This window comes from Lithobates pipiens, unplaced genomic scaffold, assembly GCF_037356315.1.
Source record: "Lithobates pipiens isolate NorthernLeopardFrog02 unplaced genomic scaffold, aLitPip1_a1.2 Scaffold_28, whole genome shotgun sequence".
NCBI classification, from domain to species: Eukaryota; Metazoa; Chordata; class Amphibia; order Anura; family Ranidae; genus Lithobates; species Lithobates pipiens.
Window position 1 is genome coordinate 200,962,900 of NW_027507789.1, and position 25,487 is coordinate 200,988,386.

Consider the following 25,487-nt stretch of genomic DNA (forward strand, 5'->3'; position numbering starts at 1 on the left):
CCCTAGGAGGTTCCCAGATGCAGAGTCAGCAGCTCTAACAGCGGTGCAACGATCTGCAGAAGAGCTTCAGCGGTCAGCACAGAGCCATCCAGTGTCCCACACCACATAGTGGATACAGGAAGTAACAAGAGAAAGCACGTCATGCTGTCACAAGAGGCCAGCGGTGTAGAAAGCATTCAGGCTTTCACAAAAAGGCTGCCAATGTAATCAATGGGAATCCTAAGGAAAATGGCTGCTGAAGCTCCAGAGGGGAATCTATAGCTTTCCCAAATCCAAGATGGCAGCCGGAACGGCACCATGCGACGAACAGAGCAAAAATAAAAACAAGCTGCCTGCTGACAAACCTCCACAAAAACTGCTTTTTTGGGACCCCCCAGACCTGGACCAGGACTGAACAGCAACCACACACAGAGCCCCCACAGGTGAGAAACAGCGACACACACACACACACACACACACACACACACACACACACACACACACACACACACACACACACACACACACACACCCCTCAGAGGGGGAAGGGAGGGGTGATAGAGACTTGATAAAGATGATAAGGAGGTGAGGTGGCCCCCGTATCGACCCCCAGGAAATGCCAAGCTGGTCCCCCCACCGAAGCAGGGAGAGCCGTACTTACCAGTCCTGAAGAGCTGGGAGACATTCCATCACAGACCTACGCCTGCGCAGTTACCGGGTAGCTGTTGGCCCGATATACTGTGATCCAGACATCAGTAGCCTGGTCATAAGTATACCCCGGAGCATTGAAGCTCAACGACCACCTCTGGAGCATGAGATATGTCGTGGCCTGCCGAGCCGTAGCTGCGGCCTGCTCATGCTCGACGGCCGGACTGGGGAGACTACAAGGATTTCATTAACCAGTCTGTCACCCAGCCGGCAGTTGATAGAAGATCTCAGGATCTCTCATCTTGCGCAAAAAAGGAGCAAACCTGCAGTAAAAATATGGACCGAGAGGCCCGCAGGGTTTCCTAGGTCATTCTCCTTGCTAGGCAAAATAAAAACTGAAGCTGCTAGCAGCAGGAGGAGGGTTGATAGCACGGGGCCTGCCCCCCCCCGGCGGGATTAAAGTTCTGTGTATTGTGTAACAATTCTGCCTAGTTTCTCCTAATGACAGGCTATACAACCCATGTCGTTACAGAGAGGAGCCGTGTCGGTCTGTGAATATAAGAGAAAGTACTGAAGCCACTTGATGAGCATGAAAGCCACGGAAATGGGGGGAAAGGGGAGGTCAAGAATAGCAACTTACCGACATCCCTCAGCCACCTCTAAAGCATTTCCCATTGTCAATCAACCCAACATCATAACACACAGACAGACGTGGTACAGATAAATTTGTTTTTAATAAAGGAGTTAATTTTCTTTCAATCCTATATAAAACAATAGCAATTAAAAACTTCATTTTTGAAAGTAAAATATTTACATATGAACAAGTAACTGTGCAAAAATGTACAAGAAAACAAAATGGAAAGACAAGATCAGCAGGCGGGTGGGAGGAGGAGGAGACGACAGGATGTAACAGCGGTCAGTTACAAATACTGATCAGAGTTCGGTGACAAAAAGGCAGAGTTTGGTAAATTCCAGTGGGGGAGGGTGGACACAAGGTCAGGCTATTTACACTCATAAAAGTATTACCAATCAACAGTTTAATACAGTAACCTCTGAAAATATAAAGAACCAATTAGTATATTTTAATTTTTTTTTTTTTATTCCGTAATAAAAAAATAGGTACAAAGATGGGGCTATTGCCGTGGCGGCAGAAAAACGGTCGCCAAAGCTTGCATACTGTTTTTTTGTTTTTTCTTTTTAACAAAATATTTTACGGATATTTGTACATAGTCATTTGCGGTAGAATGGGAGATTCTGTGTTATATTTAAAATTTCGCCAACCCCCCACCCCCCCCTATCATGTGCCAGAAATTATCTACAAGAACTACCCAAAAATACAGAAAGCCATGTTGAGACTTTTACCAAGTGTGTCACAAAGGAAAAAAAAAAAAAACCCTCTCTGTAGGAAAAAAAAAAAAACCCACGGTGGCGTCTCTGTTAAAAAAGAGGGTGGAGCGCTCAAATTATATACGAAATCAAAAAAATTAAAACAGTGCAAGTATAATATATATATAGATATTTATATATTTATGCCATAAAATGTTGTGTCCTTTGTCATAAACTTTTGCAACTGCCCACAGGTTTTTTTTTAATTTTCTTTACAAAAAAATAAAATAAAAATAAGCAAATAAAATAACATTGCATTGTGTGTTTTTTTAAACTTTAGTTATTTCTTCCTAAAATTTAAAAACAGTCTATTTTAAACCTTTATTTTGGAAGTTTAGATTTCTAAAACTTTACTTTAATTGGGTTGCCCAAAGAAGAGGGGGGGGTTTAAACACTGTAGATTTCTAAAAAATTAGAGAGGCAAAAGATGGTTCTGGTGTGTCGATCCCACAGTAGGCAGAGGTAAAACCAATAAATACAATGAAAAAAAAAAAAATATATAGGGGGGTAAGAGGGACTGCCCTCTGCAAAAAAAGAACCGACGTGTCATAACTGGAACTCCTTCCATTGGCGATGAAAGGGGCAGAAGAATATTTAAAAAAAACGCAGTTACTGACCACTGGCGAGAAACAGAAGTAAAAACGGGTTTTTAAAAAAAGTCCATCCATATATGGCTTGATTTGCAGAAGGCAGCTTTCCATCCTGTGGGTTTCTCCATCCAAGTATCCGTCGATTGCAGCTCTCGACTCTAAAATTTCAATCGCAAAGCAGGTTTTTTTTGTTTTGTTTTTTTTAAACTGGAAGGAATCCGAAGGGTGATGATGATTGTGGTTTGCTCTTAATTAAGCGTGTCAAAAAGAAAGCAAAAAGGCAATAAGAATCGGCAAACATATAAAATGAGAAGAAAAAAAAAACAGTCCCAGCGAGGTTCAAAGGGGGGAAAAGTGTCGTCTTTGCAAAAACGAAAAAAAAAAAAAAAATACCTTGATCTTTTCCATTTTTGTTGAGTTTTTGTTTTTTAAAATTTTTTTCACTTTAGGAATGCTTTATATAGCAAAAGTGAATGGCTTGTCTCTCTCTCGTTTTCCAAACAAAATATGAGGTCCCTGAGATTGACGCGCGTTATCCGCTGCCGTGTAAACTGTCTGCTACTGCCTGCTCCGGAGCTGCTGGAGGGTGTTGTACTGGTGCTGGATGCCTGCGGGAGGACAGGAGACAATGCATGTTAATATAGAGTCATCCGATAGAAGCCAAAGGTTATAGTATGCAAGAGTTACCTGAAAACTCCAGTCTTTACCAACGTGCCTACCAGGCACTTTTACCCCCTTCCTGCCCAGACCAAAGTTCTCATTTTTTTTCCACACAAAGCTTTCTTTTGGTGGTATTTAAAGAGGAGTTTACCTTAAAAAAAATAAATATAAAAAAGTCAGCAGCTACAAATACTGCAGCTGCTGACTTTCAATAATCGGACACTTACCTGTCCCAGGGTCCAGCGATGTGAGGGAACTAAGCCCCGCTTGTCCCCCCCTCTCGGCGGCACCGGCATTGCAACTGTGGGCACCCACTGCTCATGCGCAAGCGGCGCCACGCACCGTGATTGGCTGCGCAGTGACCTGTCACGTGTCCCAGATGACTGACAGGAGGGAGCGGACAGAGCTGAGCCCTTCCTGCCCCTATGGGAAGTGACATCAGGAACCCAAGCACTGAAGGAGGCAGACTACCAGGGACCCCCTAGCAACAGGCATTTAGAGGCGAGTACATTTTATTATTTTTTTTAGGAATTTTTAGCATTTTTTTTTTTGTGTGTGTAAAACACCACTTTAATTACCAATTTTTTTGCTAAACAAAGACCGAAATATTGGGGGCGGGGGGGCGAACTTTTATAGTTTGATATAAAATTTAGAAACCGGTAATTTTTCTCCTTCGCTGATGAGGCTGCACTGATAATCAGGACACCGAGGCTGGGTTCACACCCAATACAAATGAGGCTCACAGCAGGGGGTCCGGTGCATCCCCATTCTCCTTTTCAGGCCCGAATTTTTGACTGAAGACGAACCTGAAATGGTCCCAAAGACACACAGGACCCCTGTGCAATTCACTCCGCCCTGGAGATGTGTGATCCAGCTCCTGTCATGTGACTTGGATACGGGGAAACCTGCATTCAATTTGCATAACTGTGAACCCAGCCTGACGATCAGTGCCCTGATTATTAGTGTAGATGTCCCTTTTAGAGGAGCGGGTAGTCGGCTCTCCTTTTCATGTGGACATCATGAGGAAAGGAGTGCTGATAACTGAACTCTATTGACATTCATGATGAGCTGTAATTGGACACAGCTGATCGTGTGGTTAAGAGCCACCAATTGTCTCTTTATCTCAATTTGTAATCAGCAGTGTCCTCCAGACGCTGCGAATACAGAGCGTGCCACCCATGACCTGCTGCGGGTGCGATCATGGCACGCCAGCATAGGACGGCACCCCAGAATGAGACGACAAGGCTGTAGCTGTCATTCGGCTATAGTGTGGTCAGCAAGTGGCTAAAGAGACCCTATGATATGCAAGAGTGCTGCACAGCTGCAGCTCTTAAAGTGGAACTTATCTCTCCCAATCAACATAAATTTTTTGTAATCCTTATGCTAATATTAGTAAATAGATAGTAATGTATATCATTTACTTATTTTAAACTATTTTTTTCACATGTCTTCAGTTATTTCCTGGTTGCCAGGCCTAGGCAAATGATGTCATACATCCCAGGAGTCTCCAGGACAGGAGGGGTTTTCTCAGCTAAGCACACCCTCATGTCTGCATGGCTGAGCTAAGGGCAGATTGATTCCAGGAAGTAAATGCTACATACATTTGGCCTTACCCAACAGCCAGCAATGCCGTTATTGTTCAAAGATTTCTCAGCAAAATAAAGCATGGAGACATGAAGGAATGGGGGAGTTTGCTTTGAATATTAATAATGAATTAAATGGCTTTTTTAGTTTGTGGTGCTCAGATGCAGTGTAGTGTAGTTCTGCTTTAAGACACGACATTACCATTGCAGAGAGAAGTGACCGGTGTCTTTGCAAAGTGTGTTGCATCAACCACCCGATCTTCCTCACAGCGCCTTCCTCCATAGCCGGCGTTGATATTACCTGCCTTGGCGAGCAGTTATATCACCGACTGGTCGTGTGACTAGCCATTGGCTGCAAGGTTCAGGCACCATCACAGAAGAGCATATCACATGCTCCCCCCTACCAAAAAATGCCAGGCATTCTTGCTGGTTGCAAAGGAGCAACTGTGCAAGTGCATAAAAAAGTCCTCTAAGACATTGACCCAAGACCCTTAAAAGGAGAAGCTCACTTTGAAATAAAAAAAATGCACATATTTTTGTAGAAAACAAAAAAACGTGCACTGCATTTATTTTTTTTCCCTCAGTAGCCTGCAAAGCATGGCACCTATGATCATTGAGAACCATGGCACTGAACGGGAGTGCAATATCTGGATACTGCAGACAAGCCCCTGCAGCTTCCAGCCCGTACCTCCGATATGGGCTGACTGCTTACAAGCTGCAGGGCTTTTGAATAAACTAGGATGCCGCTCATCAGAACCCTCACAGTCCATTGAGAAATACAAGCTATCAGCTGCAAAGGCGGACGGTGCTTGTACTTTTCTCATTTGCAGAGGGCTGTGAATGAATAACGTGGCCGTGTGGGCGGAGCCTCGCATGACTGCGCTATTTTCAAAACGCAACAGCGTATGTGGGGAGAAGAACCCCCCGCCCACTGTCATGGGATAGGGGGCCTGGAGCATGTTACGCCCGAATTATGGGAGTAACATGCTCTGAAAGGTGAACTTATCCTTTAACTGCTTTTTTACGTCTAGTGGGACGGGATACAGCAGTTTTAATTACCTGAACCTGCAAGCTCCTCTGCGCTGCTGGATCAGTACCCACAAAACCTCCCTTGCACCCCGGTGGTCTAAAGTCCTCTGACATCAATAAAATTGACACAGGGACGCAAAGGATTAGATAAATAAAAGTGCTTTTACCGTCCCCCTAGACATAAAACAAGTAGGTAAGCCCTGGGGGGTGGGGGTGTCACACATCAATATTTAACCATCATATATTTTAGCAGCAAGTAACACCCACCGTCGTGTGTGTGAGAATATATATATATTATATATATTCTAATTATTTTTATTATATAACACACTCACATACATACACACACTGAACCTTTTATATATATTCTAATTATATAATAAAAATAACACACTCACACACACTGAACCTTTTAGGGTAGAAGCAAAAATCCTGCAATATTCTCCTGGCTGGTAAGCAGCTGCTATAGCTCCTTCCTTGTTACCCGAACTTCTGCAAAACCCAACGCACCTGATCAAATAGCACAGCACACACTAGAAGGCAATAGGTTTCCATAAACAAGCGATCTTCGTGAGCCAAGTAGTACTGCAAAGTGCTAGTAGCTTTGGAGCTGCTGATTGGTGGTAGTTCAGAGTACGGCATCCCCACAGCAACAGGCGAGTATCCAGTGGAAATTATTTTTATTAGGAAAGTGCCTCATACCTTTATTAGTACTCAGATGTCAGGCCTCAAAATCACCTTCACTTACTGTCTGGCACAATTGGGTAAGCTGGTGAAGCTCTCAAAAATGTAGCCGTGATGCAAGCATAACCACAACCACACACACACCGAAGCTACTTCATAGTACAATCACTTGCTGAAAAAGTAGCTTTAGAACAGATGCATACCTCTGACCCTGAACCAGGGCCCGGGGACTCCACTTTCCTCTTTTTTCGAGGGCCGATAGCTGCTAACGCCGTTAAGTTTGCATCTCTTTGCCTCATTTGTGCCAATTCCTGCTGCTGCATCTGTAGAAGAGGACAGAAGAAAAGAAATGAATAAACTGCCGCTGAGACAGCGAGAGGCAAGTACACATCAAGGGTGGGACTCACCTCCTTTGCTTTCTGTTTTAACCGTAACTGCTCTGGATCTTCCTGCCGTGACCGAGACTATGAAAGGAGCACAAAGAGGGGAAAAGTCAGAGGACAAATCTGCATTTAATTTCCAGTGTTGGGAGCACACTGGATTTTGTAATTAAAATCTGCATACAGTACCCCACAGAACAGAGATCAGCTTTAGGAGGAATTTCTGTATTTTTTCCTCCATATATTTATGTTAAAGGTGGTCATCCTAAAGCGATCACAGAACTTCCAGTTTCCTAAAACCCAGGGATCTCTAAGCAGCAAGGAAATACAAAACTGACAAGTGCAGCATGACGCAAACATTCCTTTTATAGTTGCCCTCAAGGTTTGGGGGAGGTTAGGGCTTAAAGATATATTGCAGGTAGGAATATTTTTACAACCGAGTGACAGTCCTGTCCGGACCACCACAGCCGTGCCATTTAGCTGCCCGTTTGTCTTTACCTCCCGCTGCTGCCGTCATCTTCACAGCTGGGCAGAGGGGTGTGTAATAGATCCAGATGGCGGGTGGGAGCAACCCCACTTTTCAAGTTAACATGTGACCGGAGTAACCAATTACCCACTTAACAGAAGCATTTGGAAAGCTACCGCCCTCCATGCAGACCTCTTGCACCTTCCCTGCTTTGTTATGAAAGCTAGGATTGGAAGGGGAGATGAGCACGCAGACTGCTATGTAAAAGGGGGGGGACACTGTATATATATTGTAAAGGGTGCAAAAAAAAAAAAAAAGGAAGCAATGTAAAGGGAGGGGGCGATGATGCAAAAGGGGCAACTGATGTAAAATATTCCACCGTGATGCAAAGTGGATGGCTTGTGATGTAAAGGAAAGGGGGCAAGTAATAGCAAAAATATGCGATTCAGAGCTCAGACTACAGGAAGTAAAAATTCTCCTGACCGAACCCTTCTTTAATATTGATTCAATATCCCTGCTTCAGAAGCTGGACATCACTTTAGTACACATTACCACACCAGTGATGATCGCCACTAGGTTCTAGGCCCTCGTGCGGCTGCACCATTCAAAGACTGATTTGCATTTTCCTCAATGAATGAAAAGCAGTTTCCGATTGGATGAGGTGGAGCATGTTGCATCAATGCCCTGCATTCTCCACCTCCTCCAATCGGAGAATACTTTGCATTCTGAGAAAATGCAAATCATTCTCTTAACGGTGACCATGCCAAGCAAGCAACTTCCTGTGTTCAAAATGCAGGACGGCAAATCCACAAAGGACCCAGAAGTAGCTGTGTCTATTACAGTGACTTCGAGCTCTAGAAGGATCCCACAGGTATGGCATATACATAGTTACATTGGTCCAAGCTGGAGCAATGTAACTATGCATCAAATATCCATACCTGGAATTCTTCTTTATGTGTTTGGACAGGTAAAGTGCTAAGTTTCATGGTTAGATTAAAATCTCCACTTTTTCTGTCATTTAAAATCGTTTGCTTGGGTCAAGCTGGAGAGATGGGCATATTACTTTACAAACTCCACCTCAGCCAAATCAAACGAAGCCTTGTATTCATTAAGAATGCACTCAGCATGGCTTGATTTTGGATGCTGATGCCACTACAGCATAATACAGCGCTAACAGCACCACTTTGTAAAGGAAACATTTGTTTGGGCCACCTTGATCCAAACAATGGATTTAAAGAGGAAGTAAAGGCTATTTAAAAAAAAAAAATGCAACCTGCAAGGCCAAGGCATATTGAGCTAGTATGCATAGCATACTAGCTCATGATGAATATCTTACCTGAGAACGAAGCCCCCGAAGAGGTCCTCTTTCTTCATCTTCACCGCTGCCATGTATCCCGGAGTGACTTCCGGGTCTTGCTGCTCCGGCGCTGTGATTCGCCGGAGCCACGATGATGTCACTCCCGCGCGCATCGGACACGAGCGGCATATTGCCGTGATCTGCTGCCTGCTCAGTGCGCCCGCACGCTGCTGTCTACGCCGCATGCGCCGTAGACAGCGGTGCCTGTCTTTTTGTAAACATCTCCTAAACCGCATAGGTTTAGGAGATATTTCTTGGACCTACAGGTAAGCCTTAATCTAGGCTTACCTGTAGGTCAAAGTGGTTTGTAAGGGTTTATTACAACCACTTTAAAAGTGACAAAAGTGCCTGGAGTTGAGCTTGAAAGTAGCATTAAAGTTAAAACTTTTCTTCCTCCATTTTGGCTAAAATAAGTAAGGATCAGATTTTTTTTTTTTTTTTTTTTACACACACATCAGTGTCCATTTGGGGAGACAACCACTAATTTCCAGAATCCGCAATCTCTTCTCTGCCACGCTGCACTTACTACTGAACACTATTGTGATCATTCACAAATGACTAAACAGAAGGTATAGTAAACATATAGCCAACTGATCACCGGAAGGTGAAGAGACTATATGGCACAAGCAGACCTCATGTCTGCATATTTTTAAACAGCAAACTGTACACAAACCTTCGCTGCCCGCATGAGAATTTCTCTCTCCTGCTCATCTTTCCTCTGTTTTTCTAGCTGGTCGAGCTGTTCGAAAAACTTAAGTTGCGTCCGAACATCTGTTGTCTGCTCGTACCGATCATCCTCCTGCACAAAATAGACATTGGGTAAAAAAATAAAAATAAATCAAGCATACAGGTAACAAACAATTCTACCAACATGTAGACAGAATGCCGCTGGCGCTGCTGCCAGGTATCCATCCACACTAAGCGGCTCAGAAAACCTCAGCCTTGCCTAGGCTGCCAATACATTCCAACAACTAAAGTGTTTTGATGCAGCAACGTGGAAAATGGGTTAACTCTGAAAATACTCTACAAATCGGACATGCAACTGTACAAGATAAATATATATCTGGAAGGATAACAGAGATCTTGTGAGAGGATGGACAGCAGCACACAGCACAAAGTTTTATGAGGGAAAGTTCCCTCTGGACTTTGAAGTACAATGTGGACTATATGTAAATCTACAGAAACACAAGAGTTTCTGTTTACCATAGTTTAGATTTGGTTTAAAAAATAAAAAGGAAGCTGAATGTACAAACAAGACAGAGATAAATAATAATCTTTATTATATATGCAAATACCATGGAATTAGATACATTTCGGACTGTATCCTAATAGTTTATTGCATTTTGTTAACATGTATGAACATAGAAGGAAGATTAAGCAAGGTGATCATAAATATATTATATATATATATATATATATATATATATATATATATATATATAGCGCAAACCCAACAGGTACACAGCAGTATAAATTATATTTTAAAAAAATCTAGCATACATCATGTCAGTCAGGATTAAGGTCCGCTCTTCTCTATGGGTTTAACACCCCACCCTACATTCTTCATCTAAACAGAGTTCCAAAGATAGTACTAAGTAACATCTGAGCGTAATGGGAGAAATGCAATGTAAAAACCATTTCGGGACCCAGGAATACAGTGTACAGATGGGGTTATACAGTCGCCTACAGGAGGGGATAGGACATAAGCAAAAAAAATAATAATAATAATAATAATAATGAAAAATAAGTGTTAGCCAGCCTATGCCAGGGCCGAACAAAAACTCAGGAGGGGCGAGACCCATGTTCCTCAATGGACTCCAACAACTTGATTTCAGGATCAGGGGAAAAATCCTGTTTTCTTTCTCAGAAACACAGAAAAATACACTAACAACCCCCAAGGGGAGGATGAGAGACCGCCTTCAGGGTAGTAGCTGCCTGAAGAATCAAAGTTCAAACATGAATGGATGAGGTCAGCCGCCTACTATATAGGGGAGCCAGTTAACACGACCAAGGGAAGAGAATGAAGAATCAACCTGATGGAGGACAAGTCCGAGGAATGGCTCCACTCAGAAGTGAAAACCTGTACCTGAGTCAGCAAGAAGCTCATCAACCAGAACCCCCCCAATAACAGGCGGTACAATAAAGACCTGATTTAATCAACTGAACTGAATAAAAACACTGTGTAAGGGAGGAGCCTAACCGGCAAGAAACTACCAGTCAGTCCACCCGAGAAGGTTTACCATCCACAGCCCTAAGGGTCAAGAGAATGCCAAGCCTGACAACCAACCTCACTAGATGAGGTACATTAGAGAATGTACAGGATTTTGTACAACCCAACAGCCCACATGAGATCAAGGTGACCCCTTGAACCCAAGGATTCAGTCTCAAAAAGTCAAAGTGACAGAGAAAGAAGGTAGACGCTGCCACAAGGGTTGGCAGGAGTGAAAATGAACCCTCAGCCCAACTGGTGAGATGGGAACCACCAAAAGGCACCAAGGATTGGGGGGGACTTTATGCAACCCGCTGGGTGATACTTGAGCATGCAGAAGAATGCTGAGAATCTGCCCAAGACTGATCAGTCATGAATCTCAGAACACTAAGGAAGATCCAGCGAGGCATTAACAAGCATGAAGTGCAGGGTAGGAATGTTATCTAAAAGAGCATATACCAGATCAAAGGTAGCACAGGAGAAGGGATCCAAAGAACTAGCACCAACATCCAGGTGCTACAGGCTTGATAGTATAGATGTGTAGTGGCAATAAGGTAAGTAATCGGCCACTTAACCCTGCTGCTCAAATAAAACCACCAGGTTATGGAATGATCATAGAAAAAAACATTGAGACAAGAGCATTGTTGGCAAGTGGCCACAAGGTGGTGCTAGGCATGCTAGGTTTCCAGTCAAAAGAAAAGGCATGTATCCAAATGATCGATAGAAAAATGATTTATTGAGCATATAAAAAAAGATCCACTTTAAAAATAGACGAGTTGGGATGAAAGATGTTTTGATATAATTATGGCAAAGATAACAAATGTAGCAAACCAGCCCTGCCAGCTGTGAAGACCACAAAACTGGAAGAGCTGTGTGTTCCCCAATGACGGTATAAAGGACAGCTCTAGAGAGGATGTGTAATACAGCACAGTCCGGACCAGACGTGACCTCACAGGAATTGCTGAAGGGCCAGGAGGAAGCATTCACAGGAAAGAGGCTTGAACCACAAACATCCCAGTTGCCATGACAACACGTTTCGCAGTCTGGAGGAATCCAAAAGGAACTTCACCACATGGCTATAGAGCAGTGATGGCAAACCTTGGCAACCCAGTTGTTTTGGAACTACATTTCCCATGATGCTCAACTACACTGCAGAGTGCATGAGGATCATGGGAAATGTAGTTCCAAAACATCTGAGGTGACAAGGTTCCCCATCACTGCTATAGGGTAAGTGCACCTGTGCTATCACTTAAGGTGTACTCAAGTGGTTAATTCCTGCAAGTTACTAGCTAATGAGAGATAAATATAGGACAGTGTTGGTGCTGCGCTGTTAATGTGTATTAAAATAATAATAATATAAAAAATATGATTAAGCCCAATGTGATCAATACACAGAACACTTCAAGCGGAGTTCTACCAATTTCTACTTTTTTTTTTTACAGTCAGCAGCTACAAAAAGTGTAGCTGCTGACTTTTAATAAACAGATACTCACATGTCCCACGGTCCAGCGATGCAGGCGCCCAAAGCCTCGCCCCTCCCCCTCCTTTCCGCGGCACCATCATTGCAAGTGTGGGCACCCAGCTGTGAAGTCGAGTTGAACTGCGCTCTCCTAGTGGCCAGGCGATCTTCTGGGACCTGTGACGTGTCCCAGAAGATTGCATAGAGCAGTGATGGCGAATCTTGGCACCCCAGATGTTTTGGAACTATATTTCCTCATGATGCCCAGCTACATTGGAGAGTGCATGAGCATCATGGGGAAATGTAGTTCCAAAACATCTGGGGTGCCAAAGTTTGCCATCACTGGCATAGAGGAAGGGGCCACCTAGAGGGAGAGAGAAGAAGGGGCCACCTAGGGGGAGAAGAAGGGGCGGCAAGACGACAGACACAGAAAGTGGGACCAGAAGTAACTTTCAAAACCAGGTACCCCCCCCCCCCCCCCCAAAAAAAAACTAAAAATAAAAATACATGCCAAACATGGCATGTATGGGGGGAAGGAGTGCTCAAAGTGGAAGTTCCACTTTTGGGTGGAACTCCGCTTTACAATTTCCAACCCCCCCTTCCCCACCCCCAAACCGCAGTGTTCTTTTGTCACGATTGTCGCTTGACAAATTGGGGTAAAATCACAGTTCAATAACTGCTTTTTGGTGACAGGCATCCTGCGATTCAGTTTACCCAATGTTACTATTCGCCAGGCTACAATCGCGGTGCGATCGGAGTGCCATTGGAAGTGACTGAGATCGCTCAGGCATCCTGCGATTTGGTGATGCCTAGATATGAACGGAGCCTTATATATTGCTTTTTTATCCTGTGCGGAGCATTATGCCGAAAACCAGCTAGCTACATATACGTGGATCCACAAATATAAATGAATAACAAATGCGTTAATGAATGCGAACAAGATTTTAAAAAAAAAGCGTTCAGTTAAGCTTTGGCAATAAAACCTGGAAGCCAATTGGTTTCTATGCAGAACTGCCCCAGGTTTTGCACTCTCCAGCTTCAGTAAAGAACCCCCATTTAGCTTATTTTAAAATCAACCTAATTTGCTGCTTTTGCAAGCCAAGTCAGCACAACAGCAATGCAAATTTTTGCAGGTCTTCTTTATTGCCAGGGCTAAGTGGAGGACAATATCCTATACTTACTTTGTGAGAGATGTTCTTTTGCTGAGCAGTTTCTGAGATTTTCTCTACAATGTTTTGTAATCGCTGTTGTGTGGCGTGCGAGACATAACCGACCACGTCTGGATGGACTTCCGTTATCCCGTGTTTCTTACCTAGTAATGAAAAAAAGCCACACTGATATGATCAACTACCATTTGTGTGCAAGTTTCCAATGATAAATGTACCTTTCAACTGATGAATATAATGTGAACACAATAGGGACTCCACATGGATGGCAGTCTCTATCGCCAGGCATACAGGAGGTGATCAGGATTCCTTCTTATGCCCCTTTTTACATGGGGTGGATCCACTTTGCCCAGCAGGGCATTTGTCCACTGATCCACTGCTGAGCAGCATGTATGGATGACTGGTCTCCCAGTTTATGCAGGGTGGACACAGACCAAGCTCACTCTGCTCAATGGGTGCTCCGCTCTAAACAGACCGGCTGTGTTTACAACCAACTACCTTCGATCCAAGCCGCCTACATGAAGAGGACCGATCCTCTGTTTTTAGTGGACTGGATTGGAGTTAGGCGGGTATAAACTGACAAGTCTGTTTAGGCTCCAAAGTTGCACCGACTTCGGATGGGTGCAACTTGAATAGGACTTTGGCTCTGACCAGTGATAAAGGACAACTGTTGCACACAAGTTGCATTGTATAATATTCAGGTACAACTTTTATGCAACTTCTGAGAGTTAACATTGAAATCTGTGGCCCTCAAGTTGCATGAAAGTGATTCCAAAGTAGTGCATGAACTACTTTAAAGTTTCTGCGTCGCGGATATATATGAATGGTCATCATTGGATAACATTGGAAATCCAAAGTTGCATGACAAGTCGCACAAGCGTGAATGGAGCCTTACACCCGCCAATCCACAGGGATACATGGACCATCCAATCAAGTCCACCAGACAGACTGACCTCACTGGATCGGCTGTACGAAAAGGGCCTTAAAGTGGTTCTAAAACCTTAAGGTTTTTCACCTTAATGAATTCTAGGCATTAAAAGGTGAAAAACCTTTTGGGCTGCAGAAACCCCCACGCCCTCTTTTCTTACCCGAGCCTGATCCGATCCAGCAATGTGCACAAGAGCAGTGGTCATCGCCGCCATCTCACTCTTCATTGGACAGACAGATAGCAGCAGGAGCAAGTGGCTCCCACTGCTGTCAATCAAAAACTGCGACACGGGAGTGGGGGGGGAAGAGTCCCATTGTCTGTGTCAATGGATGCAGCAACGGGACTCGTGAGTGAGCACGCACAGGTGGCCCCCATGGAAAGCAGCTTTCCGTGGGGGCACCTGCCTAAGAGGAGGGGCCTGGAGTGCTGGCTCTGTGCTCCGTGTAAAACCATTGCACAGAGCAGGTAAGTAGAACATGTTTGTCATTTTAATTAACCTCCGCTCCCAAAAAACAAGGCTTCAGTAACACTTTAATGCTTTTTTTCTTAACGGGTAAAGTTTAGGTCTAGCTTGGACTAATTTAAGCATGCAGATCATATACCTGACTGATCCATGTGTAAGCTGCAAATTGGCTTACACAGGGGTAAACATCCCTTTATTTTACAAAGGTATCAGCTTCCATTACTACACCCCCCCCCCCCCCCCCCCAACTATCATGATACATCAGTCTGCAATTTTGTGGGACATGAAGGGACAGACGTACCGATCTCCAGTATCCGTCTCTGTAATAACGCAGGGAGCAGAAACAATTCATCTTTACAAGACCGCGTTAACGTCCCCACTAACTCAGAATTTGTTGCCAATATCCGCGCACTTTCCTCTGACAGGTTCACCCCCGCCATGGAAGCCACGTCGTTGATATCATCGTCATCCCTGTGAGGAAAGGAACAAGAAAAGTAACGCAAGACAAATCGTAAAATGAAAAATAAAATAAAATTGTCAAGGCAATCATGGATCTGGCCATGAAAAACTTTTTATCTGTAGGACATTAAAAATTGCTGTCAAAAACATTAAAAAGGTACATCACATTACTTATGACTATCATATCTACGCATCACTGATCAGGCTTGTGTACTATGTAATCCTAGATGTAGGTTTTAGCTGGGGTTAAAACAAAACAAAAAAGAAAAAAAAAAACGAAAGGAAAGGGGAAAAAAAAAAAAAAAAAAGCCAAGAACAACGTTTTAGATAGAGAGGGGTTTCTGACTTAAGCATTCTTGTAAGGCTGTCTGGATATTAGCAATTCTTTGACTTGTTGTGCACTGTGTGGTCCATCTAAGCTGAGCGCTAACTCATTTGGTGGACAGTGCTGTACCCCACAGTTACATGTATAATTAGTGTTTTTGTTTTTTTTTTTTACTTCTTACCTGAACGATCCTCCCCCTGGTTCTTTTAATTTGTTTCTCTGTGCGGCTGCCGCTTGCGCTGCGGCCGCCGTGGGAAAGGCTTTCGTGCCGGCTACAACATTCGGTTTTACCACTGGAACTGGACAGAGAAGAAATAGATGCAGAGAATGTATTAAATGCATTAAAACATCTATGGGTTACCCCCCCCTGCCTCATCCAACCCCTTCTTCCTCCTCAACCTACCCTCTATATACTCCAAATCCTTTACTGTGGTAACATTTTCCAACCTAAAATGTTTTTGGTTGATCCAGCAATAAGGCTAAAAACCACAGGAAAAATTAAAAGTATGTAAACCCAAAAACAAATATACATTGCAGCCTACCAGGTCTTAGAAATGGTGACTGCAGTAGTTTTCTTATCTCTGGCTTTTTAACCTTTAATTTTCACGTTCTAGTGTTACTGGGGGGCTCTGACACTGCTATACAGGTGCATCTCAAATAATTAGAATATCAAAATGTCAATTTCAGTCATTCAAAAAGTTATACATGTCAAGCATTTCTGTTAATTTGGATGATTATGGCTTACAGCTAGTGAAAACCCCAAATTCTGTATCTCAGAAAATTTGAATATTGTGAAAAAGTTCAATATTGTAGACTTGTGGCGTCACTCTAATCAGCTAATTAACTCAAAACAACTGTTAAAGTTTCCTGAGCCTTTAAATGTCTCTCAGTCTGGTTCAGTAGGTTATGCAATAATGGGGAAAGACTGATGACTTGACGGTTGTCCAGAAGACAGCCATTGACACCTTCCACAAGGAGGGTAAGTCACAAAAGGTCATTGCTAAAGACGATGCTGTTCACAGAGTGATGTATCCAAGCAGAATAATGGAAAGTTGAGTGGAACGATAAAGCTTGGTAGGAAAAGGTGCACAAGCAACAGGGATAACCGCAGTCTTGAGAGGATTGTAAAGCAAAGGCCTTTCAAGAATTTGGGGGAGATTCACAAGGAGTGGACTACGGCTGGTGTCAGTGCTTCACGAGTCACCACACACAGCCATATCCAGGACATGGGCTACAACTGTCACATTCCTTGTGTCAAACCACTCCTGAACCAGAGACAACGTCAGAAGCATCTTGCCTGGGGATAAGGGGAAAAGGGACTGGGCTGTTACTCAGTACTCCAAAGTCCTCTTTTCAGGTGAAAGTAAATTTTGCATTTCATTTGGAAATCAAGGTCTCAGAGTCTGGAGGACGAGTGGAGAGGCACAGAATCCAAGTTACATGAGGTCCAGTGTGAAGTTTCCACAATCATTGATGATTTGAGGAGCCATGTCATCTGCTGGTGTTGGTGCACTGTGTTTTATCAAGTCCAAAATCAGCACAGCCCTCTACCAGGGAATTCTAGAGCACTTCATGCTTCCCTCTGCTGACCAGCGGTATGGAGATACGGATTTAATTTTCCAGCAGGACTTGGCACCTGCCTGCCACACTGCCAAAAGTACCAATACCTGGTTTAACGATCATGGCATCACTGATTGGCCAACAAACTTGCCTGACCTAAACCCCATGGAGAATTTGTGGGGTATTGTCAAGAGGAAGATGAGACACCAGACCCAACAATGCAGATGAGCTGAAGGCCGCTATCAAAGCAACCTGGGCGTCCATAACAACTCAGCAGTGCCCCAGGGTGATCACCCCCATGCCACACCGCATTAATGCAGTAATTCATGCAAAAGGAGCTCCAACCAAGCATAGAGTGCATATTATACTGTACATGGACATACTTTTCAGTAAGCCAACATTTCTCTATTAAAAATGTTTTATTTTATTTTATTGGTCTTATGTAATATTCACATTTTCTGAGATACTGGATTTTGGGATTTCACTAGCTGCAAGCCATAATCATCAAAATTAAAATAAAGAAATGCTAGAAATATATATCACTCTGTGTGTAATGAATCTATACAAAATAGAGTTTCACTTTTTGAATTGAATTACTCAAATAACATTTTTGATGATATTCTACGTTTTTGAGATGACCTTGTAGGTCTAAAGACACACACATTCATCACTAAAGCCGGCATAGATGGTTCAAATCTTGGCGGGTCCAGCAGGGACTGGCAGAGATTAGAACCATCTATGAGCAGGCTGACTGTACACAAGGCAATTTATTAAATATACTTGGGAGCAACCAGCAAGTCAAATTAGACATTGCTATTATTGCCAGTGGCTATAGCCGCTAGCAATGACCACTGTTTTCTCGACAGGAAAGGTTCCCCACATCCCCGCCTCCCCCCAAAACGGAAGAATAGCTCCATCCAACACAGTGTTGATAAGAGAATCAAGCAATTTTCCTTTCTCCGAACCAGTGGTTGCAGGAAAGAAAAAAAAAAAAAAGAAAAAAAAAAAAAAGAAAAATCTATGGCCTGCCCTAGTCATGTCCCAATCACAAAGATCAATCAATAACAATATACCTCATCATGTTTGCATACACTGGTATCAGAGCACATCACACCTCCCTCTGTGTCAGACTCACCTGAATGCAGCTGGTTTATCTGCATCTGTTGTGGAGTGGTGAGCATAATTCGGCTTTGAGGCGGTCTAAGTGCTACCATGGGCGTTTGGGTCAATGTGACCTGTTGATGTCGTACAACGGTCCCAGCTTTATGTGCCTGCTGGATAACCTGAATAAAAGGAGAGGTAAATGCACAGAAAACCACATTACTATAGGTTTACAGGTGAGGTTATTCCATAATCATCCGGTGTTGGTGGATGAAGCCACATTGCAGCTGATCCAACATTTAAAAAGGTGAACTCTACTCAGATGTTTTAAAGTGCATATCAACTGGATCTTCTGCGTGTCCGATATTTGTGCGTGTAAGGGATGAGATAAAAGCTTATTTGTAAAGTGCATCCCCTGCCCAATTGTGACTGGTTTCCGAAAGCTAAAATCTGGGCTAAAAATTACTGTTTAAAATATAAGAGGAATGGGTATGCTTACTTAAATTTTTGGAGTATATGTACAAAATATTTTCTTCAATGAATGTACCGCACGTGCGCAGAACCTAAATAAAAAAAAGTGTGCATATTTTGTGCAATATGATTATTTCTTATGATCATAAAGCACCATCTAGAGGCCATAATGTATTTTTCTTTATGGGGGGGGGATTTAAAAAAAAAAAAAAAAATAGCAGAATATAGCCACTAGATGGTGTTGTTGTCATAGGAAACAGTCATAAATACAAGGTTTTGTACATTTCTTCTGGATCTGTGCAGTAACTCCTCATGAAACAACTCCTGTACTTTACCTCTGTGCAGAGACGTCCTATGATAAAGATTGGTCACTGCAGCCCTATCCTTCCCCTGGGAGATAAATGTAGCCATAGCTGTCTGGAGGCTTCAACCAAGGCTGGCGGAGCTTGTGAGAGGCTGAAGTTGACGTTTTTTTTTTTTTTTGTAGCATTGAAAAACGTAAAGTAATGCATTTGGGTGCTAAAAATATGAACGCACGTTATTCGCCAAGAGTAGAACTCCTGGGGGAATCGAGGATGGAAAAGGACCTGGTGGGTCCTAGTAGATGATAGGCTCAGCAATGGCATGCAATGTCAAGCTACTGCAAGCAAAGCCAACAGAATATTGGCATGCATTAAAAAGGAGATTCACGCCAGACATAAAACAATAATTCTCCCGCTCTACAAGACTCTGGTCCGGCCGCAACTTCAGTATGCCATCCAGTTCTGGTCTCCAGTTCACAGGAAGGATGTTCTGGAACTGGAGAGGATTCCAGAGAAGGGACTGGAGGATCTCAGCTACGGGGAAAGACTACAAGCACTGAACTTATTCTCTCTGGATACACCTTACTGGTGAACCCCAGCATAGGAAAAACGTTTCAGTGAAAGGGAATTTAAAAAGACACGCGGCCATTCACTGAAATTGGAAGAGAAGCAGTTTAACCTTAAACTGTGTAGAGGGTTCCTTACTGTCAATGCGGTAAGGAAGCAGTGCAGTGCGTCAAGCAGTGGCATCAGCAGGGAGCATTGATATTTTCAAAGAACATTAGATGGGCATCTTAATTATGATTATACAAGACTTATATAGCGCCAATAGTTTACACAGCGCTTTACCATATAAAAAGGAGACAATATAATACAAGAGGATTAAGAGGGCCCTGCTCAGAAGAGCTTACAATCTAATAGGGAGGGGCAGGTGGTACAAAAGGTTGTAACTGTGGGGAATGAGCTGATGGAAGTGGTAAATGATTAGTTGGAGACATGATAGGCTTCCCTGAAGAGAGAAGTTTTCAGGGATCGCCAGACAGGCTGAGTTAGTGAGTTCCAGAGGATGGGAGAGGCTCTGGAGAAATCCTGGAGACCAGCATGGCAGCTTGAGAATAGGAGGTCTTAAGAGCGGAAAGGACGATTTGGGAGATATTTGGAGACAAGATTGGTGATGAAGCTCAGGGCAGAGTTGTGAATGGCTTTGTATGTTGTGGTTATTATTTTGAATTTAAATCGCAACATACAGGGATATTGGAATTACTATTGACAAAACACATGCATACACACACCACAGGTTGAACTGGATGGACTGGTGTCTTTATTCAACCTTACCGACTATGAGAAGGGACTCACCAGTGGGGTTGGTTGGCCAGGTTTAGAATGTGCATGTTGTGCGGGGCTGATGACAGGCTGTTGTAATGTATTTGTGACGGTGGCAGTGGTCTTGCCAGCTGTTCGCTGTGCAGGGTTGTTCAGCATGACTGCAGTGAGGGCCGTCGTGGCCTGGGCGGCCGGTTGCTGCTGCTGACTCTGCTGGATAAAGGCTGCCGAGTCAGGGGTCAGCTGGCGCAAGGCAGGGAGGCTCCTCTGTAGAAACAAAAACAGGTAGATATCACCAAGTCTGTATTATGCAATGGGTATCTTTGGGACATAATATAATATACAAAACAACATTTACAAAAAGGACAACATCAAAGACTTGAACAGAGGCACTAACCCTTTTGAAAGAGGGACTATAGCAATACCTGGCCCATGAGTTAAAGCCCAACTCTACTTTTATCGGTTATGAAAATTACATTTTAGTCCTGCCACATAGAACAGCTATCATTCATTCTACTTTCGGCTTGCTGACAACATCACAGCGCCACATCATAGACACTGGCACCGGAGTCACCAGTTGTCCTTCTCCACCGCCTCTATTTGGTCAATTACAAAAGCAGGCAAGGGTAACTTACCTACTACATATGATGTGATCCTCTCCTTTAATCTGGAAAAAGACGTGCATATATGGAAGGAGCGCCACAGCAAAGGATGAGAGTCCAAATTAATTTATCGGTGTTGCGTTAAAAGACAGCCAGTCCTCTAATCTGACCTTTCTGGGTTTCAGTAGTTGAGGTCCTTAATAGGACCTGTGAAGTCCTTTTGCATTTGGATCCTCTCGCTAGGTATAATGGAAAAGGTGGTATTGGGTTGCTATGGCAAGCTGTCTTCTCTTATGTCACCTTTTATGCAAGACGAGAAATTCTCATACACAGGAAAGTCCCTACTCGTCCTACATCATCTACCTGGTGTGCTGCTGTTAATCACGAGCCGCCCTATACACGTTAACCTATAAAAGCAGAAATTGTCTGAAAAAGTTTGACAAAATATGGTCTGCTGGGATTGATGCACAGGTAGAGATTTACTAAAACTGGAGCACAGAGTCTGGTGCAGCTCTGCACAGTGACCAATTAGCTTCCAGGCTTTACTGTCAAAGCTTAAAGTGGAGTTGCACCAAAAAATGGAACTTCCACTTTTTAGAATCCTACCCCCCTCCGGTGTCACATTTGGCACCTTTCAGGGAGAAGGAGGGAGCTAATACAGGTATTTGCTCTCACTTCCTGGCATAGATCCCCACGGCGTTCGCAGTGACCTACGCCACTTCCGGTGCCTACCTCTGTCCTCCCCCGCTGTATCCTGGGAGACACACAGGTCCCAGAATACAACAGGGACCAGTGAGGACACACATCGTGACTCGCGCATGCGCAGTAGGGAACCAGGAAGTGAAGCCGCACAGAATCACTTCACTTACAAAGGATGGCGGTGGCAGCAGCCGAGAGCCAGAGGACAGATCGGCTTCGGCTGCCGACATCACGAGCTCCCTGGACAGGTAAGTATCCATTATATTAATAGTCAGCAGCTGCAGTATTTGTAGCTGCTGGCTTTTAATTTTTATTTTTTTTTCGGCTGACCTCCACTTTAATTGAACATTGGATTGGTGTCGGCGGGGGGGGGGCCACGACAGGCACAGACATGGTGGACAGAGCCTGAATACCTCTCTTTTTTTGGCGTCACTTCCTGGGTCTGGCTACTAGACTGAGGATCGGGCTTGAGTTTTGGTTTCTCAGCTGCACGCATTACGACGTGGTTACAATGGCTTGTCGTGCAACAATCCCAACATGTTTCGCCATTTATGCGGCTTCTTCAGGAGGTATATGCTAGCACACCAATTTCAAGAATAGTTATGAAAGCACTGATCCAAAACTATTCCTAATCTTTATATCCTCACCATTCCAATGGGATCTCCTGCTTATACAGGGAGGATCTAAAGGTTAGGGATAGTTCTGGATCAGTGTTTGTATAACTATTCTTGAAAGTGGTGTGCTAGCATATATCTCCTGAAAAAGCCACTTAAACGCAACGCAATTGTAGCCAATTAGTAATGTGGATATCAAACATGAAATTATACATTTTTTTTTTTTTTATATTTTCCTAGTCTCTAGAACGTGTTTTTTTTTTAAATATTAATATGGATTGATTTTTATTAAAACGTTGTGACCTAAGTTATTGGCAAATAAAAAATCCCAGCTCTCCCTTTCCCGTGTCTTAATCATTAATTGAACAAGCTGAAGTAAGAAGCTCTGGCTAATATGCAGAGCTGTACCAAATTCTGTGTGCATCAGTTTTAGTAAATCTCCCCCAGAGTCAATGATGCCTACAGTGTAGTGCAAGGTCCACCTCTATGCCCTTCCTCCTCTTACTCACCACCCCCCCACCCCCCCCCCCCACCATCCTCCTTTTTTTTATGCAAGGGCCCTCTCTGTCTCCTTCATCCCTTCCTTTTTCTCTTGTCTCACTTTTCTATTCTGGATCTGATACGGCTCCATTCACACCTATGCAGTTTACTTTTGAGCGTTTCTACAATGCTTTATGCATTTTTTTTCCCCGTGATTTTGCTGCGTTTAAAGCTTTTCTGGGGGGAAAAAAAAAATTTGTTGTTGGGCGGATTATAAAACGCAAATCGAGGTAAAAATCGTGGTAAAAATGCACTACATGCTTCTCTGCAGCTTCTCCATTAAAGTCTTTTGAACCAAAAAAAAGCACCATTTTGTGTTTAAAAAAGTCCCTGACCCTTTCCAAAAAATGCAGAGGCACAAAAGGGCATGGATGTGAACTTGTCCCATAGGAACCTATGTTAAAAATAATGCCCTGCATTTCTGCAAAAAGAATGAAAATACACATTGGTGTGAACCGAGCCCAAGACTGGGAAAGTCTCCTTCACTTTTCAGTAACCCACAACCTATATGCCCTTTACAGAATATTACTGTAGCATTAGGCCCCCTTCACAGTTCCCACTATGTTAACTTGAGTTCTAACTCACAATTTTGTGTGCGTGGTATTCACTCAATCCTGTGTGTCATGCATAGGGCAGCCCATTCACTTCAATGGGCTGCCCTAATGTGTGTATGTCACCCATTAAAAGCTCCTTTTTGGGTGACAAGCTTCATATTTTAAAAGAAGCGTTTTGCGTTGTAGTGCGGCAAAAATTGCACCGTGTTCAGGGTGCCATTTAAATTAAAATGACACCCAAACACATGGCGCACATTTTGCAGCAATTGCCGCTGTATTTGAAATCGCAGGCAGAATCCCAATGATTCCGTCCAAGATTCTAAATCGCCAAGTGCGAATGGGGCTTTAGCGTTTCTCCTTGGTGTTAAATATCCTTCCCCAATTTCATTTTTTTTGTGTGTGTGTGTGTATGGGTGTGTGTGTATGGGTGTGTGTGTATGGGTGTGTGTGTATGGGTGTGTGTGTATGGGTGTGTGCGCGTGCGTGTGTGCGCTACACACACATTAGAGTGTTACACCATACTACACCATACTGCTCTGAGACCAATATTCCTCATAGTAATTTCTATTACGTAACGGATTTGCAAACTTCAATAAAATATTTAACATGTTCTAACTGAAGAAAAAAAAAAAAAAAAAAAAAGTCGACTACCTGGTATTTGCATCCACTGTCATTGAACAATTCATTTTTCAGGATGGGTTTTATTTCTAGCTTGCCTCTATTATGATGTGTAAAAATAATGCACCATGTAAAATAAAGCCAGCAGTGTTCAGCTCTCAGAAATCAAATGCAAGCCGCGCTTTCCAAGTCAGTAATCAGTAGGGAGCTCTGAAGCCTTTAACTAAAATGTACATATTGTTAGGAAAAAAAATTAATAAAAATCAAGCTAAGATCTGACAAGTTCACTTTTCATACACAGACACTTCTCCCCAATGCTGGATAGCATCACATATATGAAAGGAATTTAACAGGGTACTGACCACATTGACCAGAAACATGAACTGGAATCACCAGGGGAGATTTACTAAAACTGGTGCACACAGAATCTGGTGCAGCTCTGCATAGTAACCAATCAGCTGCCAAGTTTTATGGTCAAAACTTCATTGAACGAGCTGAAGATAGAAGGCGGTTGGTCACCATCAGGGCCACTGATAAGGCAGTACAGCCAGCCCTCCTATACTGGGCGTGGGCCTCACCAGTTCAAAAAGGGGGTCCCGGGCATCTGCTGCGCAGGAGTGCTGGCTGTACTGTTCTACTGCAGACACTGATCTGCTTCAGTCTCCCCCTGCAATATGTAATTTACCAGCCCCTTTTCTGAATGAACACAGTGAGTGATCTGTACCAAATCAATCATGTGTCCATTTATCGTTAAAGCATACATTTTTTTTTACAATGCTTCAGTTTGTGAATCACAGTAAACAGTTTTTACTATGCTTCAGCACGCAAACGAGCAAGAAGCCTCAGAGCGCTTCTTATTCATTCATCTGTGGCTACAGAGAAAGGGGCTGAAACTTACTGTATGCCCTCAGACACTTTGGGGGGGGGGGGGGGATCAGGTAGGCTGTATGGGGCCTCGTGATTTCTAACAGCAGCCCTGCTCACAATGCACAGCTGCACCAGATTCTGTGTGCTCCATTTTCAGTAAATCCCCTCCATGCTGTGCCATCAGTATTTCACAGAGGGACAAGTTCACCTGTGTCAGAGTGCACCATCACAGCACACCAGGCCAAGGGTGGCCAGAGTGTTCTTACCTTTAGGAAAGGCACAAGGTAAGGTTGAGGTGAAGAGTTCAGTTCTCTGTATAATCTACTGGTGAAATCCTCTGCTTCAATTTTCCCATCCTGCGGGAGAAAAGAGTTTATATGTAATTGCTACTGTTATTTACACTAAGTGAAGAGCATCCAACAAAAACGTAAGCAGTTACATCACCGGGTTTCAATCAAAGACGGT

At 43.5% G+C, this 25,487-nt stretch overlaps 1 protein-coding gene across 1 annotated transcript in view; it reads right to left on the reverse strand.

Annotated features, from left to right (window-relative positions):
* Window positions 1-1,342: 1,342 nt before the first annotated feature.
* Window positions 1,343-25,487, reverse strand: part of TAF4 (TATA-box binding protein associated factor 4) — a gene marked incomplete in the record, with an annotated part of 80,999 nt that continues 56,854 nt past the window's right edge. Inside the window, 10 exon segments of the mRNA XM_077460272.1 lie at window positions 1,343-3,211; window positions 6,763-6,882; window positions 6,967-7,023; window positions 9,436-9,561; window positions 13,612-13,742; window positions 15,289-15,458; window positions 15,953-16,070; window positions 18,467-18,614; window positions 20,562-20,795; window positions 25,289-25,378. Coding sequence (XP_077316398.1) covers window positions 3,044-3,211; window positions 6,763-6,882; window positions 6,967-7,023; window positions 9,436-9,561; window positions 13,612-13,742; window positions 15,289-15,458; window positions 15,953-16,070; window positions 18,467-18,614; window positions 20,562-20,795; window positions 25,289-25,378 — 1,362 coding nt within the window.